General features: G+C 51.6%; 1 protein-coding gene across 1 annotated transcript; it reads right to left on the bottom strand.

The window, feature by feature from the left end:
* Positions 1–5,057: 5,057 nt before the first annotated feature.
* LOC107076117 (uncharacterized) lies at positions 5,058–10,044 on the bottom strand. Its single transcript, XM_069198262.1, has 7 exons — positions 10,000–10,044; positions 9,527–9,593; positions 8,027–8,226; positions 7,092–7,246; positions 6,395–6,858; positions 5,861–6,069; positions 5,058–5,371 (listed from the first exon to the last, which is right to left on the bottom strand). Exons 2-7 carry the CDS (start codon positions 9,540–9,542, stop codon positions 5,165–5,167), a joined length of 1,251 nt encoding a protein of 416 aa, XP_069054363.1. The 5' UTR covers positions 9,543–9,593; positions 10,000–10,044; the 3' UTR covers positions 5,058–5,164.
* Between the last annotated feature and the right edge of the window lie 5,553 nt (positions 10,045–15,597).

Below are 15,597 nucleotides of genomic sequence, written 5' to 3'. Positions count from 1 at the left end.
ACCCTAGCGTGTGAAATTAGGGAAACTGCTGCCGAGCTGTCGCTCTTTGGACTTTTCTGCGGTACAAAAAAACAAAAACAAAACAACCTGAATAGCTGCAGGGGACATTTGTGCTGATTTCGCACATTTCAAGTTTTTCAGAACGTCTGCTTGTGTATTTAGCAGGAGGGAGTGCGGCACACCAGAAAAGCTCTTTATAAGTGTAAGCAATTATTATTATTATTAACCCAGGAATAAACTATCACTGAGACACTGCCGAGATCGGGCTACACTGTTAAAGTAAGCAGGTGGGCAAGGAAGAAAACGGTTCAGGATGTCCTCGGAAAGCCAGTTTTGGGCTTTAAAAGAGCAACAGACTTCAGTGGCAGAGATGGGAGAAAGCTACCCATGAATCAATATCTCAGTCTCTCCACAAAGCTGGTCTGCATGGCAAAGTTAAAGGAAGGGAGCTAGTTTTGGTCCAAATGCACAGCGAAATATCTAGTTGAACCCAAAACTGAGGGTTACATTTACTGGAGAAATTAAATTAAAATCACATATACAGGATAATCTGATTCAGTCTGCTAAAAAACAAAAACCTGGTGGTGGTAGTGGGATTCCCCGTGACCTGTAAAGCGCTTTGAGTGGAGTGTCCAAAAACCTGGAAAATGTACCTTTCTTTGGGACAACAATTCAAAACCCGAAGCACAATGTCCTTGAGTTGCCCACTCAACGTCCCGATTTCAATCTAATGGGACCTACATAGCCAGCAGTCATATCACCCTGCAACTCACAACTGGTAACCCACTGGAGCTCAGCAGGTGTGAGCCTGGTCAGTACCTGGAGGGGAGACCTCCTGGGAAAAAAATAAGGTTGCTGCTGGAAGGTGTTAGTGGGGCCAGCAGGGGGTGCTGTGGTCCATGTGGGTCCTAATGCCCCAGTATAGTGACGGGGGACACTGGACTGTAAACAGGCACCGTCCTTCGGATGAGACGTCAAACCCAGGTCCTGACTCTCTGTGGTCATTAACAATCCCAGGGCGTCTCTCGAAAAGAGTAGGGGTGTAACCCCGGCGTCCTGGTCAAATTTCCCATTGGCCCTTACCAATCATGGCCTCCTAATAACCCCCCCTCTCTGAACTGGCTCCATCTCTCTGCTCTCCTCCCCACTGAGAGCTGCGTTCTGGCGCACTATGGCTGCCGTCGCATCATCTAGGTGGGGCTGCACACTGGTGGTAGTGGGATTCCCCCTGACCTGTAAAGCGTTTTGAGTGGAGTGTCCAGAAAAGCGCTATAGAAGTGTAAGCAATTATTATTATATGTAGCCAGACTTGAAATTGCTGTCCTTTTTCAATCCCTGCTGACCTTACAACTGTAGTGTGCTCTCACGAGGCACCAGTTCTGTAGGGTTTGGACATTTACTGGGACAATTATTAACTGTAGCAGTAAGTCACAAAATTGATTATTTTAATAGCCTTATAACTCAAACAACGCATACACACACACAGGTACTAATACACAAGGATACATTTATTAATACATACAATATGCATGTAAACCTAACAGATCTTATCCTGAGGGTTATCAGAATACAAAAGGTATATATTCATTCAGTCACAAAGAGTTATACATATCAAGAGGGCATACGTTCGGTATATCATTCATTTAGACCGTTTCGGAAATGAACTTGGTCACAACGTCTCCACTAGATACTCAAAACGAGTACCTAACTCTAAGGAATTAAAGTGATATCAACTGGTTGGGATAGCAATTGAATTCTCGAGCTGTAGTGCAGTGAAGGTGAAGACTCATCCGATCTGTGGGGATTCAGACCTCCTGCGGGCACAAAGAGGCAGCTGCAGGCTTGTTGCTGTCCAATCCGCGCTCTCTGGCTCCGGGCCAGGCTCTGCTGTCCGGCCTGCGAGCACGGGAGAAAAGATGACCGCGGTGTCCCAGCAGGTCAGGAAGAGGACCGGTTCGTTCCTGACTCTTAGAACAGAGGAACGTTCTGGCACTCGGACCCACGGGCCGTTCCACGGTGGTCCGGGCTGAGTCTCGGGACGGTCAGGGGCCGCGCTCTGCGAGAATGTCCTGCCCTTGGGAGCCTTTCTGCTCCTGGGCCGTCCTGCCCCGGAATTGTCTCCCACCGCTGGAATTCTCCCTAGAGATTCTCCTCCTCCAGGCTCGCTGTGTTGCCTGTTTTTACCTGGAGGAACTTCAGCTCGTTGATTGGCTGAAAGTTTCGTGGGCATCAGAGACCCACGTGGGTTACCAGTCCATGATTGGTTGATCAAGGTGAGATACGACTCCCTTACACCTGACACCTAGGAAGGCAGTCCAGATGTCCATCCCGCTACATACGTTTATGCTTTGCGCGAGTGCGCGTGCGTGTTTTGCCAACCGGGCAGCTCACAGATTTGCTGAACGTCTCTGCTGGTTGGCAAGCGTTTGTCGTGTTCTTAAAATAAAAGAGTTGCTCAATTGACCAGTTAACTGTCTGGTTTCTTCAACTTTCACTCAGGAGGAAAAAAATCTGCCTTCAAACTTGAAAGAAACAACGATTTGACATTTAGCGCGATAATTATCGATATCGACTGATATGAACATTTTTATCGTGATAATGTTTTGGGCCATATCGCCCAGCCCTAGGTACAAGAGAAAAAAAAAACATTTAACCGCCAGGAGGTAATGAAGTAAATTATGTGATCAAACTGTATTTTTTTTTACATATATCATACGTTTTCCTGGCTTTATTGTTTCTGACCCCACAGTGACCGGTCAGCAGGAAGAGCCGCCCCCACGTCACAATTCTCCTGAGCTCTCGCCCGTGACGAGAGCAGCCCTGCGCTGATCTCCACAAACATGGCGCCCATGCGGGACTTGCACAACGTTCCCAAATTTAATAGTAATAATTATAATGACAATTGCTTACACTTATATAGCGCTTTTCTGGACACTCCACTCAAAGCGCTTTACAGGTCAGGGGGAATCCCACTACCGCCACCAATGTGCAGCCCCCACCTGGATGATGCTCCAGTCCGCTCAGCACACATCAGCTCTCAGTGGGGAGGAGAGCAGAGTGATGGAGCCAGTTCACACACGGGGGTTATTAGGAGGCCATGATTGGTAAGGGACAATGGGAAATTTGGCCAGGACGCCGGGGTTACACCCCTACTCTTTTCGAGAAACGCCCTGGGATTTTTAATGACCACAGAGTGTCAGGACCTCGGTTTTACGTCTCATCCGAAGGACAGCGCCTGTTTACAGTCCAGTGTCCCCCGTCACTATACTGGGGCATCAGGACCCACACAGACCGCGGGGTGAGCGCCCCCTGCTGGCCCCACTAACACCTCTTCCAGCAGCAGCCTTAGTTTTTCCCAGGAGTCTCCCATCCAGGTACTGACCAGGCTCCCACCTGCTGGGCTCCAGTGGACTGCCAGTTGTGAACTGCAGGGTGATCTGGCTGCTGGAATTTGTGAAGATCTCGGAATGTCTCACATTGTGCAGTACCCTTAATAATTTCTTCTGAGACGGAGATTTAATAACCGGTCGGAGACACTGGGCCAGCAGTCCCCGGTTTAACACTACAAAGCGTACATTGCCACAAACACAATACGCGCTCCTAAAAAACGTCGCAAACGCAAAAGATTCCCAGTAGCCTCTGAACACAACTATAAAGTTTATTTTTACAGCGGCGAATCTATTTGGCAATAAACAAACAAACCAATAGCATAATACCGAGGACAACATCTCGGGCAGAAACCGCATAACAGGTGTAAAAACAAGGCGAAAATAAATACAAATATTTTCACCGGCGAAATCAAAACACCGCGGACTATATGTCATAAAACAACTTACATTTAATTTGCCAACACTATTTTTCTCAACCAGATAAAACAGCATAAACCAAAATACTCACACCTGTAGAAGGATCCACGGCCGAAACGTTGCGTTTTCTTTCTTCTCTTTTCAGCAGGGAATAAACCTGTTACTTGTTTTTTTTTTTAAAACCAAAATACTGCTTTTCCATAGGAATATTTATCTCGCGTCGCAGTTTTCAGACGTCCCGAAAGCGCATCAGTTCTCCAGCAAAACACAATCGCAAAAGCTCAAATGCGCCAAAAACGCATAAAAACGGTTGTCCAGAGAAATTTATCCCGGGGCGATAAGGAAACAAAATCAAATCGCGGCCGAAAATGTTCATAGTTTTTCAGATCGACCGGTTTAGGAAAGGGGGCTGCTCCGATAGGTAGAACCAGCTGTCATTCAGCACCTCTTGACCAATCAGAGATCTAGGAAACCTCTTCCTGGGGCGGTCCTTCCGGTTGTAGTTTATTTCCCCGTCAGTGAAGTGAACGTCTACAGCCTCTTGTCCGGCGCTTATAAATACACACCAGAGGTACGCAATCAAGCGCTAAAACCACTGTTCCACCCCTCAAGAAACATCACAAGAAGGCTCTTGAACACCGTCAGAACTCAGTATGAGAGGGGAAAAATAGTTCATTTTCCTTTAACATTTGTTTCTAAAAGGAAAGGAAAACCATCCCAGGTCTACTCTTCCTAAATATGATTTCTTCTTAAAGGCTACTATCTGCTTGCAAAGCCCAGTTCAGCCAGGAGTTTATTCCAGGGGCACTTTTTGGGTTACCATGCCCATTTGAGGAAGCTGAAACATTTAGCAAAACAAAGGGACCCCCCCCATCAGAACAGCATGAACAATTTCATGAACCGCATGACTGAACTTTGACACCCCACCCCTCCCTTGTGACTGAAAGGGAATCCAGAAACCAAGAGCAGAGGCAAGACCAAGAACCGCACTGTCAATTAAGCGCGAGGGAGGGAACCAATGGTGTCCTTCCAAACGAGTCAGCTGACTGCAGATGGCGGGTCACTCTGCAAAGCCTTCTGGGGAATGTAGTTCCAGAGAAGGGCCGCCACCGCCATCTCGTCAGATCTTATTTCCCCCCTTCCAATACAATCCAGAAAGTCGAGGACCCACTGCTGGGGAGGGGAAGTTGCATCGTCCCCCCCCCAAAAAAACTCATTTGTTGCTGCAAAAACAGTGCCAAAACACAAGGGTACTGCTCAAATGTTTTTTATTGCGGTTCATACTGCACAGCGCCAGAAGCCCACGAACCCCAAGATTGAGTCAGGAGGTTGCCCCCACTTCTCTCGGCCCCATCGCGCTACTCCGGCCCCTCGACCTGCAGCGCCTCCTGGGGGGCGGGGGGGTTCAGCTTGTCGAGCTGCGCCACCACGCCGTCGTACTCCTGCTGCCACTGCTCCTTGCTCAGGGCCGAGGGGCTGACCTCCAGGAACCTGTAGGCCTCCTTGGACTGCAGGATGAACATCCCGCGGACGTGCATGCAGACGTTGCAGAAGCTCTTCCAGATCTGCGGGGAAGGGGGAGAAGAAGCACCGACATGAGACTCAGCGACCGGGGTAATATCCCAGAAGCCACTGGGAAGCGCCCCCCCCCCACCACCACCACCCACAATATCTAGGATGACAGTTGAGGGCAGAGGCCAAACTTCCAGGAAATTCATCCGCTCAACGACGTAGATCACGGCATTCGGGTCCCGGCTTCCCAGGGGAAGGCTCTTCCTTCCCGAGAACAGCGTTGCCTTTTGTGGAGAAAGGTCTCCCCCTACCTATGCTAACCAGCGTATCAGCAGCTCAGGGGCTGCCTGTAGGATTGTTAGTGCTGTGGCACAATTTCTGGACAAGTCAGAGTGTCTGGGGGGTGTCCAGGACAGAGATCTGGGCCAGCAGGTACCAGATCAGAGAAGTTCAACCCGACAGAGAGACCCCAAGCAGGACAGCTCTGTCCACCCCACCCTCTGAGATGGATCTACCAGAATCGAGCAGAAAAACAAACTGACCGGCTCGGCCTTATCCAAGCTGGACAGGAAGTCAGCCTCGCACTCCTCCAGGAAGTCCAGCATGTCCTCTCCGGCGAAGGTCCTCTGCTTGAGGTTGTCCAGTGCCACGCCAGTCATCTCCCAGAACTTCTTCATCTGCAGCAGGATCTCCTGGATCCTGGTCAGGCACTTCTGGACCTCCGCCAGCGTGCTGGGATCGCCAATGGATCCTGGGAGGCAGAGGAAGAGGAAAGCAGGAATCATCTCCCGAGCTCAGCTGGCAGATTTAACTCTTGGATGGTAGAAATGGATTAGAGACAGAAGTGGTTTCCAACTCTGGTGACAGCTCAGGTCTGTTAAAAGCAAACAATCACGTAAAAAATAAAAACGCATTTCCCTAAATCCTGACTTCACTATGGACTTGAAGCCGAGAACGGGACTTCGGTCAGGACAGGAGTGGCTTCTTCACACCGAGTGGTAGGGGTGTGGAACAAGCCAATACCCCACACAAAACACGTCCCAGCGGCCCCATGATCTGGCAACCCGCCTGCCTACCGATGTCGATCTGGACCTTGGCGTAGTCCAGCTGCAGCCGGATCAGCTCCTTCTCCTTCTGCCACAGCTCCGACACCTTGGCGTCCTTGCTCTTGTGCAGCTCCTCCAGCTGGACCTTGAGGGTCTCCACGGCCGCCTTGTCCTTGGGGTCATTGGCGGCCTTCTGGATGGCGTTGATCATGTTGCCCAGGATGGGCACCACGGCCGCCACGATGGCGAACTTGCGGTCCCGCTCCCCGATGCTGATGATGAGGTCCTGCAGCTCCTTGTTCTTGTCCTGGATGTCCGTCTCCAGCTGGTTCCTCTCCCCCTGCAGCTGTTTGACCGAGGTCTCCAGCTTGCTGCACTGTCCCTCCAGGGCCTGGGCCTCCGCGCTCTTCTCCTTCTCCTGCTGCTCCTTGTCCGCCTTGGTCTTGACCACGTCGCTGCAGGTGTCGCCCACGCCCCTGCCCAGAGCTTCGTACCTGGAAGAGATGGGAGTGGTAAGCCTCTTGTGAAGAGGAGAGGTCGCAGGTTATGGGACAGGAGAATCCCAGCAAGCGAGCCAGGCAGGGTTGTGTGCTGTACACCAAGAGGGGTGGGAGGGGGAACAAGCCGCTCAGTTAGAACAGGATATCTCCTTTCATGTGCTTACAAGCAGCCAGAGTCTTTGGCTCTTTCCAATGGCTGGTTCCCACAAAACGAAGCCAGAGCTTACTTCTCCACCGAGCGGTCCACCTGGTGGCAGATGTCCTCGATCCAGCCCTTCGACTTGTCCAGGAACTTCTTGGCCAGCTCCACGTTCCTCTTCTTCACCGCCGTCCGGATCATCGGCAGCATGGTGCCGAGGATGTTGGTCGCTGTACTGGCGCACTGCGAGCGAGAGATCAAGCATCAGCACCATTGCTCCCATCGCCCCCCCCCACCCACCCCTTCACGCTCGAGTTAAGGATGCCCCTTATTCGGCCTACTTAAATCCTGTGGCCCTGCAGAACCACAAAACAGCTGGTAGGACCTTCATGCTGCCGTCAGCAGCCATTTTGGCTCTTCTATGGAGCTATACCTGAGCCAAAATGGCTTCCACAGGACAAAGCCACTGGGGTGTCCTCAGTATTAACTGACCAGTTCAAGGGCCCTTCATTCAACTAGGAATGCAACTCTCTATGGCAATTTTAGCACCCATCTCCTCAAACATCACACTGACATTTATGCCAAAGGTATAGTTCTTCCATCCCCCCCCCATGAAGATCTAGGGCAACAGGTAGAATAGGTTTCATAGAACTAAGACATCAATAGTCATGAGCCAAAACAAGTCTTCCATTAGATCCAGATGAAAAGAGAAAGTCTCACTAATTAGATGCCCACACCACCAAGCTGAAGGGTTACACGTATTAAATCTTGGGGGTGGAGTGTATCTTGGGTTGATTGTGATACACATACACTTCACACAAAGGGTGGTGGGGGTGTGGAACAAGCTGGCCAGCCCAGTTACTGAAGCAGATACCAAACGGGCCTGACAGGTCCTAAAATCACTCAACTTGTGTTCTTAAGCTCTGACCCAAGAGACAAACTCACCTGGAGCAGCAGGCACACAGACCCACCTGGAGCAGCAGGCACACAGACCCACCTGGAGCAGCAGGCACACAGACCCACCTGGAGCAGCAGGACCTCGGAGGAGGCGAACAGCTGCTGGCTCTCGGTGGCCTTGAGCCTCAGCTTCCTCTCCAGCTCGGGGTGGGTGGCCAGACACAGGTAGGACAGGTGGAAGAGCAGAGCCGTCTTCTCTGCGGCCGGGAGCAGATCTCGGAACATCCCCATGTCGTTCATCAGCTGCTGGTCAGCAGGCACTAGGTCTGAGTGGGACAAAAAAAAATTTGAAGTTGGCTTTAAAGTCTTAGCTTCCACAACATCGAGCACTCAAGCTTGGTGAAGACGACCGCACATCCACTTTGAGCAAACTGAGAATGTGGATATCCAAGTGAGGACATCAGCCCTCTCGATTGCCATAGACCAGGGTGCTGAGCAGTTGTATTCTTAGGAAAGCATCATCCAGGTGGGGCTGCACACTGGGGGGGTTGGAGGGGATCCCCATGACCTAGGAATACCTCCGAGTGGAGAGCCCAGAAACACTATAGAGATCATTAGGAATTCCCATTTATTGGGAGTGGAAATATCCAGCAGCCACATCACCCTGCAACTCACAACTGGCAGCCCCTCCACTGAAGCTCAGCAGGTGTGAGCCTGGCCAGTACCTGGAGGGGAGACCTCCTGGGAAAAACTAAGGTTGCTGCTGGGAGAGGTGTGAGTGGGGCCAGCAGGGGGCGCTCTCACCCTGCGGTCTGTGTGGGTCCTGATGCCCCAGTATAGTGACGGGGGACACTGGACTGTGAACAGGCGCCGTCCTTCGGATGAGACGTCAAACCGAGGTCCTGACTCTCTGTGGTCATTAATAATCCCAGGGCGTTTCTGGAGAAGAATAGGGGTGTAACCCCGGCGTCCTGGCCAAATTTTCTATTGGCCCTTACCAATCATGGCCTCCTAATAACCCCCCTCTCTGAACTGGCTCCATCTCTCTGCTCTGCACTGTGAGCTGCTGTGGGTTGAGTGTTCTGGCACACTGACTGGTGTCACATCATCCAGGTGGATCCCCCCCCCCGCCAAAGCCCACCCTCTCCAGAACTAGTCAAAAACAAGCATTTAGGATGGTACATGCGGAGTGCCCAGAAACCCACTTAATTCTTTACACTGGTCCATTATCAGCTTAATGTTGTCAATGAGGTGCAATAAAAAAAGAAACCACTATAGGAGCTCCTGATCTACAAACACCATGCGACTCATTATAGCAAATCAAGTACCGAGAGCCTAGAGGGCTGGGGGCTGGTTACTGGTTTGGAAACCAGCACACAAGCTCCAGATCCATTCACAGGGAGGTTATTTTATCAGGGAGGGCAAGGCCTGTATCCCTCCCCAAACGTAGTTGGATAACAAGACTGGGGATAAGGCCAACTGGACTGGGGAACCACTTCTCCCCCACACACACACACACAATACTGCCTTACACTATTACAGCATGTCCCAAAAAGAATATTTTTGAAGTCAGATAAACAAGACCTTGTTCAGACCTTTTCAGCAGAACACTCCACTCCTCCTTACCTTGACACTGAGACATGGTTATGGTACGTCGGAGGCGACCGTCGGAGAGAGAAAGAGCCAATTTATCCTGTCACGACAGGGGGAAAAAGTTATTTAGACAAACAGGTGTGAAGACACTTCCAACGACTGACCTAGCAATGAGACAGTTGCAGGAAAGGCACATTCTAAGTCTTCACCAAGAACCTGAAGGACTCACTCCCCCGCCCAACCAAGAAGGAAAAAAAAATACCTCTGTAGTCTCCCACATTTCCACACTGAGCAGCCTTCAATACAACCATCCCATACTGTAAAAACACAGGCTGCAATTCTATTCAACTAGAAAAAAAAGCTACAGCAGAAGATAAACCTGAAAGCTCAAACTGAGCGTTTAAAGCCAGTCAGAGCACTGAGAGACCACCCCCAGTTCGGAACCAGAAGCGACACACTCGGGAAACGCAACAGACCGCCATCGGAGAACACCAACAAGTCTTCACCTGATCAAAGGTAAACCTCAACTCCACTGGAAGAACTGGGATCACCCTCCAGGCCTCTCTTATAGGGCTGAGAACCGCCCACAGGAACTCCATATAAGGTTCGCGGGGCCGCGAAACCCCGCCCACATGTGGTATGCCCCTCCCCCCTCTCGCCTGAAACACCTGTAGCAGCGGGTTCCCATCATGCCTCGTTCCCGGGGCCGGGAGACGACGCCATTCTTCATCCTCTCTTTCTCCCACTGAGCCGCCCCAGACTGGACAGGGAACAGCTAACAGGTTCATATAAAGGGAGGAGGGTGAATCTCCTTTCTGTGGCTTTAGCAACTGAGAGGGTGGGGATGGTTTTGTTTTTTAAAAAAAAAACAACAACGCGAAGACAGAAGTGGAAGTTGACGCTGTTTGTAACTGTGTTTTATTGTTAACGACGCGTTTCTCTTGGTTGAAGGGGGGAGAGTTTCCACCCGGTTTGGAGAGAGAGAGAGAGACGGCCCTCCCCCCGAAAATTAATCCTAGTGCGCCAAAAAAGAAAGGAGCTTGTTTTTTTTCCCACATATTTTCTACTTTAGTCACGGCCATTCGACCTCATAGGAGGACGGAATAAGGGGGATGTCTCTTTATTTTCTCCCCCCAACAGCGTCGCGGAAAAAAACAAAAGAGGGGAGCCGGTCAGTTTGCAGGACAGTTAACTCGCGTTGAGGGAAACCGCCGCCTCAGCTGGTCTCTCCCTCTCGGCGACCTGCGCCGGAAGTGCGTCGCCGAGCAACGTCGGGGGCGCCTCTTCACTTCGTCACTTCCGGCCCCGCACAGAAGCGGGGGAGACGGCTTCATGGCTGCGCTCTGGCGAGAGGAGCCGGACGGGTCCGCTGGTTGTCGTCACCGCTTCTTATTCGGGATCTTGACTTCTGTAACAAATAGCGTTTTCGGTTTCTCAGTTGTGTTTGTGTGTCTGCACCTGCGGCTACAGGTGTATGTATGTGTGTCTCAGTTGTGCGTTTGTATGTCTGCACCTGCTGCTACAGGTGTGTGTCTCGGTTGTGCGTCTGTATGTCTGCACTTGCTGCTACAGGTGTGTGTGTCTCGGTTGTGCGTCTGTATGTCTGCACTTGCTGCTACAGGTGTGTGTCTCGGTTGTGCGTCTGTATGTCTGCACTTGCTGCTACAGGTGTGTGTGTCTCGGTTGTGCGTTTGTATGTCTGCACCTCCTGCTACAGGTGTGTGTGTCTCGGTTGTGCGTTTGTATGTCTGCACCTCCTGCTACAGGTGTGTGTGTCTCGGTTGTGCGTTTGTATGTCTGCACCTGCTGCTACAGGTGTGTGTGTCTCGGTTGTGCGTTTGTATGTCTGCACCTCCTGCTACAGGTGTATGTGTCTCGGTTGTGCGTTTGTATGTCTGCAACTCCTGCTATACGTTTGTGTCTCGGTTGTGCGTTTGTATGTCTGCACCTCCTGCTATACGTTTGTGTCTCGGTTGTGCGTTTGTATGTCTGCACCTCCTGCTATACGTGTGTGTCTCGGTTGTGCGTTTGTATGTCTGCACCTCCTGCTATACGTGTGTGTCTCGGTTGTGCGTTTGTATGTCTGCACCTCCTGCTATACGTGTGTGTCTCGGTTGTGCGTTTGTATGTCTGCACCTCCTGCTATACGTGTGTGTCTCGGTTGTGCGTTTGTATGTCTGCACCTCCTGCTATACGTGTGTGTCTCGGTTGTGCGTTTGTATGTCTGCACCTCCTGCTATACGTGTGTGTCTCGGTTGTGCGTTTGTATGTCTGCACCTCCTGCTATACGTGTGTGTCTCGGTTGTGCGTTTGTATGTCTGCACCTCCTGCTATACGTGTGTGTCTCGGTTGTGCGTTTGTATGTCTGCACCTCCTGCTATACGTGTGTGTCTCGGTTGTGCGTTTGTATGTCTGCACCTCCTGCTATACGTGTGTGTCTCGGTTGTGCGTTTGTATGTCTGCACCTCCTGCTATACGTGTGTGTCTCGGTTGTGCGTTTGTATGTCTGCACCTCCTGCTATACGTGTGTGTCTCGGTTGTGCGTTTGTATGTCTGCACCTCCTGCTATACGTGTGTGTCTCGGTTGTGCGTTTGTATGTCTGCACCTCCTGCTATACGTGTGTGTCTCGGTTGTGCGTTTGTATGTCTGCACCTCCTGCTACAGGTGTGTGTGTGTCTCGGTTGTACGTTTGTATGTCTGCACCTGCTGCTACAGGTGTGTGTGTGTGTCTCGGTTGTGCGTTTGTATGTCTGCACCTGCTGCTACAGGTGTGTGTGTGTCTCGGTTGTACGTTTGTATGTCTGCACCTGCTGCTACAGGTGTGTGTGTGTGTCTCGGTTGTGCGTTTGTATGTCTGCACCTGCTGCTACAGGTGTGTGTGTGTGTGTGTGTCTCGGTTGTGCGTTTGTATGTCTGCACCTGCTGCTACAGGTGTGTGTGTGTGTCTCGGTTGTGCGTCTGTATGTCTGCACTTGCTGCTACAGGTGTGTGTGTCTCGGTTGTGCGTCTGTATGTCTGCACTTGCTGCTACAGGTGTGTGTGTCTCGGTTGTGCGTTTGTATGTCTGCACCTCCTGCTACAGGTGTGTGTGTCTCGGTTGTGCGTTTGTATGTCTGCACCTCCTGCTACAGGTGTGTGTGTCTCGGTTGTGCGTTTGTATGTCTGCACCTGCTGCTACAGGTGTGTGTGTCTCGGTTGTGCGTTTGTATGTCTGCACCTCCTGCTACAGGTGTGTGTGTCTCGGTTGTGCGTTTGTATGTCTGCAACTCCTGCTATACGTTTGTGTCTCGGTTGTGCGTTTGTATGTCTGCACCTCCTGCTATACGTGTGTGTCTCGGTTGTGCGTTTGTATGTCTGCACCTCCTGCTATACGTGTGTGTCTCGGTTGTGCGTTTGTATGTCTGCACCTCCTGCTATACGTGTGTGTCTCGGTTGTGCGTTTGTATGTCTGCACCTCCTGCTATACGTGTGTGTCTCGGTTGTGCGTTTGTATGTCTGCACCTCCTGCTATACGTGTGTGTCTCGGTTGTGCGTTTGTATGTCTGCACCTCCTGCTATACGTGTGTGTCTCGGTTGTGCGTTTGTATGTCTGCACCTCCTGCTATACGTGTGTGTCTCGGTTGTGCGTTTGTATGTCTGCACCTCCTGCTATACGTGTGTGTCTCGGTTGTGCGTTTGTATGTCTGCACCTGCTGCTACAGGTGTGTGTGTGTCTCGGTTGTACGTTTGTATGTCTGCACCTGCTGCTACAGGTGTGTGTGTGTCTCGGTTGTACGTTTGTATGTCTGCACCTGCTGCTACAGGTGTGTGTGTCTCGGTTGTACGTTTGTATGTCTGCACCTGCTGCTACAGGTGTGTGTGTGTGTGTCTCGGTTGTGCGTTTGTATGTCTGCACCTGCTGCTACAGGTGTGTGTGTGTGTGTCTCGGTTGTGCGTTTGTATGTCTGCACCTGCTGCTACAGGTGTGTGTGTGTGTCTCGGTTGTGCGTTTGTATGTCTGCACCTGCTGCTACAGGTGTGTGTGTGTGTGTCTCGGTTGTGCGTTTGTATGTCTGCACCTGCTGCTACAGGTGTGTGTGTGTGTCTCGGTTGTGCGTTTGTATGTCTGCACCTGCTGCTACAGGTGTGTGTGTGTGTGTGTCTCGGTTGTGCGTTTGTATGTCTGCACCTGCTGCTACAGGTGTGTGTGTGTGTGTCTCGGTTGTGCGTTTGTATGTCTGCACCTGCTGCTACAGGTGTGTGTGTGTCTCGGTTGTGCGTTTGTATGTCTGCACCTGCTGCTACAGGTGTGTGTGTGTGTCTGTCTGCACCTGCGGCTACGTGTGTGTGTTGTGCGAGGGCTGTCTGGCCTGTCCAGTGATATATTGCCTACAGTGACTCTCTCAGCTCGGACCTGCAGCGTGGAGCCTGGAGAAGACCTCAGTCCCTGTGTTCGCCGATGATGAGGTGGAGCTGCTGTTCACCGACACTGCGGTTTATCCGAGGTGACCGGGGCAGTCGGGGCTCGGTGGGGCACAGGCGTGTTTATTGCTGAGGAGGATCTCGCCCCCAGCAGGCAGGGAATGTGGGAGCTGTCCCCCCATGTTGGGGGGGAAACGGGACCAGGCAGCCAGGGCTGTACCACGCAGGAGAGGGCGCCCCCCAGACCTGCTGTTCAGAGGACAGGGGGTGTGCTTGACCTGGTCAGCACAGGAGGGGGACAGGGTACCCCATCAGCACTGAAGGACACGAGGCGCCAGGCAGGTGAGTGCAGACCAGGTGAGTCTCTCCTTCACTGGCTGTCCCTCGCAGGCGACGCTGGTCTTGCATGATCGGGGCTGATCGGACCAATCTGGGATCCGCAGACTCTGAGGGGACAGAGTAGGAGTCGTCTCGGGGAGACATCCAGGGTGTCCCGATCTCCTGCCTGCTGGAGCCTGTGAGGATGATGATGATTGTGAAGAGCTGCAGGTGACCCTGATTCAGGCTGCTCCTTAGAGACAAGCTCCATGCGGAGAGCCAGTGGACTCCTCCTATCGGGGTGTCAGGGAGTGACCCTCAGGGCTGTGTCCTGACCTCCTGCTGTCTCTCGCCCACAAGAACCTGGTCAGTGTGCTGTTGACCCTACACTCTCGTACCCGAGTCCAACACCAGCCTCCAGCACAAGCACAAGGTCAGGTTAGTCCTGTCACTCCTATATCACACTCGGGGCATGAACACAACCCTGCTGGTGAGGGAGGAGTGCTGGTATCATTTTAAGTGCCTTGATTTAGTACTCTAATCAAGAAGTGTTCTAGTTTAATTCACAGTAACACTATTAGCAGGACTGTTCCATTAGCAGTACGTGTGTCAGAAACAGTTATTTTCAGCAGGAGCAGGACTCGTTGGAGCAGTATTGCTGTTATTTTCCCGCTGTTGGGAGAGGGCCCCCCCCATACATAATTATGAGAAACGGGTTTAAAAAGCTGCCCCTGCACACGATATGAAAAGGAAGGTTTCAGTCTCTGGTCAGAATTCAGCTGGTGGATTTTAAATATTTCGGGCGCTTCAGTTGTTGTGTCTGTGATGTGTTTGTGAGCGTTGGTGGTTTAATTTTACTCTAGAAATGTTCCTTTTCCGAGATGAGAAGCAACATTATTTTTAGCAAGCTTTTAATAATAATAATTGCTTGCACTTCTATAGCGCTTTTCTGGACACTCCACTCAAAGCGCTTTACAGGTAATGGGGAATCCTACTACCACCACCAATGTGCAGACCCCACCTGGATGATGCGACGGCAGCCATAGTGCGCCAGAACGCTCCCCACACAGCAGCTCTCAGTGGGGAGGAGAGCAGAGTAATGTAGCCAGTTCAGAGAAGGGGGTTATTAGGAGGCCATGATGGGTAAGGGCCAATGGGAAATTTGGCCAGGACACTGGGGTAACACCCCTACTCTTTTCGAGAAACGCCCTGGGATTTTTAATGACCACAGAGAGTCAGGACCTCGGTTTGACGTCTCATCCGAAGGACGGCGCCTGTTTGCAGTCCAGTGTCCCCCGTCACTATACTGGGGCATCAGGACCCACACAGACCGCAGGGCGAGAGCGCCCCCTGCTGGCCCCACTCACACCTCTCCCAGCAGCAA

The sequence above is a fragment of the Lepisosteus oculatus genome, chromosome 14 (genome assembly GCF_040954835.1).
Source record: "Lepisosteus oculatus isolate fLepOcu1 chromosome 14, fLepOcu1.hap2, whole genome shotgun sequence".
NCBI classification, from domain to species: Eukaryota; Metazoa; Chordata; class Actinopteri; order Semionotiformes; family Lepisosteidae; genus Lepisosteus; species Lepisosteus oculatus.
This window is presented reverse-complemented; position numbering and strand designations above follow the sequence as displayed.

Coding starts and splice junctions, on each gene's coding strand:
- LOC107076117 (XM_069198262.1), bottom strand. Junction 7,247..8,026: donor CCGAGGTCCTGCTGCTCCAG/GTGGGTCTGTGT, acceptor TCTCGCTCGCAG/TGCGCCAGTACAGCGACCAA. Junction 5,372..5,860: donor GCTTGGATAAGGCCGAGCCG/GTCAGTTTGTTT, acceptor CCTTCCCCGCAG/ATCTGGAAGAGCTTCTGCAA.